This window comes from Miscanthus floridulus, chromosome 4 (genome assembly GCF_019320115.1).
Source record: "Miscanthus floridulus cultivar M001 chromosome 4, ASM1932011v1, whole genome shotgun sequence".
Taxonomy (NCBI): domain Eukaryota; kingdom Viridiplantae; phylum Streptophyta; class Magnoliopsida; order Poales; family Poaceae; genus Miscanthus; species Miscanthus floridulus.
This window is the reverse complement of record NC_089583.1, coordinates 94773407-94778582: the sequence shown is the minus strand read 5'-3', so window position 1 is coordinate 94778582 and position 5176 is coordinate 94773407. Positions and strand designations below refer to the sequence as shown.

The 5176-nt window shown below is 49.1% G+C and overlaps 1 protein-coding gene across 1 annotated transcript; it reads right to left on the bottom strand.

The window, feature by feature from the left end:
* Positions 1–1535: 1535 nt before the first annotated feature.
* Positions 1536–5176, bottom strand: LOC136550055 (endoglucanase 23-like). The gene is made up of 5 exons (XM_066541495.1): positions 4546–5176; positions 4142–4441; positions 2690–2851; positions 2312–2587; positions 1536–2221 (listed from the first exon to the last, which is right to left on the bottom strand). The coding sequence occupies exons 1-5, from the start codon at positions 5026–5028 to the stop codon at positions 1877–1879; spliced, it is 1566 nt and encodes a 521-aa protein (XP_066397592.1). The 5' UTR covers positions 5029–5176; the 3' UTR covers positions 1536–1876.

Below are 5176 nucleotides of genomic sequence, written 5' to 3'. Positions count from 1 at the left end.
CCATAAATCAAAATCCTAAATGGTATTAAATCATAATCAACACATTATTTATTACACGCTATAGAGTTTATTCGATCTATTAAATATTATATGGGCAAGCCCATAATATACAGCATGTTCGCTTGATCGTATTTAACTTATAAGCCATGACTTATCAGCCAACGAATAATATTTTTCTCTCACACCAAACCAGTCAACAATACTTTTAACCATGGCTTATAAATCAAACCAGTACAAACCAACAGGGCGATATGCAACGGTCGCCGGCCGCCGGAATTGCAGCTCGGCAAGGATCGGCAACCGCAGGGGACGCGTACACGACGTCGCTCACGCGCACACACACGCGAACACGAGGAACTCAGAGGCACAGGATTGCGCCGCCAACGTTGCGACCTTTTCTGTTTTCTTTCTTGCCTTTATTTCACGGTGTTTACACGGTCTACGATCCGAGATCCCCGCCACGCCGCTCACGCTGCGTCGTGCCCGCCTAAAGGGCAGGAACGTTTCATACGCGACGTGGCGATGGACTCACTGGGCCGCACCGTGAACGCAGCACGGTTCTGGCCTGGACACCGTTACAACATGCAGCTAGCTAGAATGAACAAAACGTAAACATGCACTACCTATTTACAGATATGACTATGCATAACGTGCACGGGATTAACTAACAGCCTACGCCCTCTACTCCCTCGTCTGCCGCCGCAGCCTGCGTGAATGCCTTGACGCCATCTCGCTCGATCGGGACCTCGAGGTTGGGATCGTCAAGATCCAGCAGCAGGTCCAACGTGTCCATGGCGATGAACTCGTCGCCCGCTCGCCGCCGCCGCACGCTGTGCTCGTCCACAACATCGTCCAGGAAACGTTCGAACATCTCTCTGAGGCACCAGGAGTAGGAGTCGTAGAAGAAGCGCCGAACGGCGGAGGCTGGTGGCCCAGCCTCCACTGCCACAACGCCTTCTCGACGAGGAACAGCAGCGCCTCGGTGAGCGTGAGGCCGTAGAATGTGTCGAGCGCGGAGTGGCGGTTGACGCGGGGCTCCTCGCTGCCGCCGTAGTGCTGGTAGTCATGTTATATAGCGATCATAGCGACGTTAAAGATTCTTTCCCTTGGTGGTGACTACCAGCTGAATTATTGAATTTCTACCCATCTCTTGTAGAGTTGTAGTCTTGTTGGTGGCTGCGGAAAAATAACTCCAATTTTCGTTTGTTTCCTATCTGTATCTATCAGATGTGACTTCATCCATTGGATTGTCTGGTGAGCAGACTTATCTACGACAATTCTTGGACACTGAAATCTCAGACTGATGCTGCGTGACTGGTCTGAACTCTGAAATATGAAACCGCTCTTGTTATCATGTTTTGGCAATATATGCACACATGGTGATGGCGAGCACTTCCTTTGTTTCAGCCTTTGAGGTCCGAGAGGGAAGAACAGTGATGTCATTTAACCAGAACAATGGCGGTGACGGCTCCCCTCTATAAATTATCAACATTCATCTGCGAAATTTCAGGCCCCCATGATAGTCAAACAGTCTTCCATATGACATTTAGATTTTCAAGCTATGAGTTCCTTTAGAACCTTCCAAATCAGAAAACCAAAGTACAATATTTCTCACCTATGACTACACTAGTACAGTGAAAATGCCACTTGCACAAACAAATTCAGTGCAAACCCAACAATAAAAACGAAAAGTACCATGAAGACAAACTCTCTGGTTCGAGAGAGAAAAAAAAGACAAACTCTCTGTATCGCATAAATTCCCCTCCTATGAAAGTAGTTGCATCAATCCTACTGTCTCACTTGCACCTATCTATAACTTCATCCACTCGATCTTATATATAAATATATACATACCAAGATTCAGAGATTGTGATACTCAATGTCTGGTATGACCAGGATTAGGATTGTCAACAAAGTATGCAAGCACTCCTACTAACGGAGCATTGATGTAGGTGGTGGGTTCAGACTTCCTGAAATCTGCACGGTCATCCTCATAAGCATCATCCTCCCCCGGCCCGCCGACCACTGCGCCGATCAACGGGTTAGGGTTCGCGCTAGATGAATTGAAGTATGGCGTGCCTTCTTTGCACGCCATCCGTTGAGGATGGTCCTTGATCGAGGGCAACGACGATGCTCGGTGATGGATCCGCTGAGGGTACCGGTCACCGTACCCGATCATATACGACATTTTCAGTGGATTGTCTCCTAACAGGTAATCAACCTGCAGATTTGTATGGACAAATTCGAAATGTTCAGAGAAGATGTCAGCGGTACAAGTAGGTATGGTGAAAAAAGTCAGATGTTACAGTACCTGTTTTTTGGCTTGCAGCTGAAGAGTTAGAGGGCCAACTGAAACGTCTCCACAGTTGACAGTACGAGAGGACTTGGAGAGGTACTTGGCGTAAGTTAGGAGCAGGAAGGAGATGGAGGTGACATGCTGCATGTTGCTGCCTCCAGGCTTGTAGATCATGCCCCCAGGGGTGTACGTGATATGCGGTGAAGACGAGTCTGGAATGAGCGTGCATATGAAGCTGTCTGCAAACTCCTTGTAGGACTGCAAAGATAGCGCGTCGCCTTCTATGAACTCCTGCAAACATTTTTCTTGTACCAATCAGTTCTGCACTGCTGATATTTTTCAGCATAATTTGCATTCAGTGATCGAAGGAGATGGATGGAAGCAGCCCGTAACCTTGGAAACAAGGACGTTGAGGCCGGCATGCTTGTTGTCCCACCCGAACTCGTTACTGCTGTCTTCTGCACCCAGGGTCTTGCCATTGTTCTGAATGTACTGGAGGAATGTGTCATCCTTGGAGGCTCTCCTCAGCCATGCTGCCCCCCACAGCAGCTCATCCTGCCAAGGATTTCAGTATGCTTTAAGACATCGGCTTGATCAGTTCTGAACTTCTGTTTGTTCTCAATGTTATCGGCATATATTGTGCATCTTCTTCTGTAAAAATTGGCACACAAAACTTTTGTGCGTTCGAAAAAAATGTTCTGAATGTTCTAGCAGTGGAATATATGGAAGCAGCCTTCAATTCTCATCAATTTTATATGAGCATAGGCTTTGTTGAAATGTTGCATGTTGGCCCACACTAGGTACACTCTTCCAATATGCGTTGTATGTTTGGGTGTCAGCAAGTGGAAACTTCAACCTTTTGTTGACATGCTCTGTTGCCACTCATAGTGTGTGTTAGTTTAAGGAATGGGTTATTACGTCATTTTCTGGCTCCTCACTTTTTTATTTGGTTCGTGGAATGGACTCTATTCCTTGCAAACAAATAATTAGCATAAACATGATAATTTGAGCACCAAAAAATTGTGAAGTGAATTCATGATGCACAACTCATCTAAAAAGTGTTTTTTTCAAAAACACTCATTTAGACCAAAGTGGATCCATTTACAAATACATGACGAGCTACCTTTGAAAACTCACAAAAATGTTTTTGGTGGAAACATAATTTTTTTTGGTGACATATCTAGAAGGAGCGTAATAGAATAACATTCCAACAAAAGGTCAGGCGCCACATCTGCAAGAATACAATTTGGCGATGCAACCACATGTCGCACCAGTTTTTTTTTTTTTTTTTTTTTTTTTGAGAAACGTCACTGCAGTTTAGTTGATTTAGCCTTAATTCAGTAGTTTTGGTAGTTGGGTTGTTGTTGGCTTCTGGGTCTTTTGTTTGCCCTTTAGCCGGTTTTGCTTCTGCTTTGGGTTTGATATGCAGCCCGTTCAGCTGGGGCTGAAACGATCGTAGATTATTACTGCTGGCTGGTTTGGTGTGAGAGAAAAATACTATTCTGGCTGGAAATTTACGATCGTTTACGACCAAACGAACATACTGATAGTAGTAGTCTTTCGAGTTATTTTTTGTTTCTAAATTTTGTGATGACACGTAAGCAACAGATGAGACCTTGTCGGTTGTCACCAGTTTATGTAGCTCCATTCTCTAGGATTTTTTTGCTGTTCGGTTCTTTATCAAATATGCATGGTTAGTGCTTACAGACACATGGAAATTGTCTGGTGAACTATGAACTACCGATTTCCAACCAACGCTACTGCAACTGCAACACCGCGCGCAGAGGTGCAGAGGTGATGTCGCCATCTGCTCACAGAGGCAAGGAAACGAGACAAGCATCTGACCTGGTAGCCATTGAAGTCGCAGTAGAACGGGCAGCCCCCTGCCCTGAGGTCTGGGTCATCGCTGTACGCTCCCTTGTACGTGTCCGCGAACTCGAACGCCTTCCTCGCGCTCGTGAGCAGCGTCTCGGCGTACGCCGGGTCGGCATCTCGGAACACCATGGACGCGGCCGCCAATGCCGCCGCCGTCTCCCCCGCGATGTCCGAGCCGGGCCGCCCAGCGCTGACGTTGTACACCGTGCGATCCGTGTCCATGTCCTCCGGCCTCTCCCAGCAGTCGTGATCCTTCCACGGATCGCCCACCTGCATTACCCGTGCACAGCACTCTCAGCAACCCCTGCTCTGCTACGACATGGATGGAATGAACGTGGCAGATGGCAGTGCAGAACAATGCCGCGCGCGCTTGCCTGCAGGAAGATGACGCCGGGGTGTGCGAGCGTCTTGAGGAGGTAGTCGGTGGCCCAGCGGACGGCGGCGGCGGCGTGGCGGCGCTCGTCGCGCGGCATGGAGTCGCCGAACTCGACGACGCTCCAGGCCAGCATGGTGGTGGTGAACGCCATGGGGAAACCGAACTTGACGTTGTCGCCGGCGTCGTAGTACCCGCCCTCCAGGTCGACCCTGGCCGCGGCGCCGTCCGACACGCCGGAGTCCCCGCGCCACGAAGCTCGCTGGCCCGGCGGCAGCCGCCCCGAGCGCTGGCCCTCGAAGAAGAGGATGGACTTGGCCAGCGCGTCACGGTAGTCGTGCCGCCCGGCGGCCCAAGGGACGCGGAAGAAGGACGAAGCCGAGCAGGATGGCACGAGCCACCGCGCCGCGAGCAAGTACGCTAGTAGGATGTGCACACACAAATGGTGGACGGGAGACGAGCGAGGAGCAGAGCAAGGCGCCATTTTTTCCAGCTTGCTGCTTCTACTCACACGCGCTAGCTCACTGTCACCTGCAGCGCATCTTTGGTGTTTCGGCGCGTATTTATAGGCAGCAACATGTCAAAATGCACATGCTTCCTACTGACAAAATTGTTATACACTGCCCTTTTAT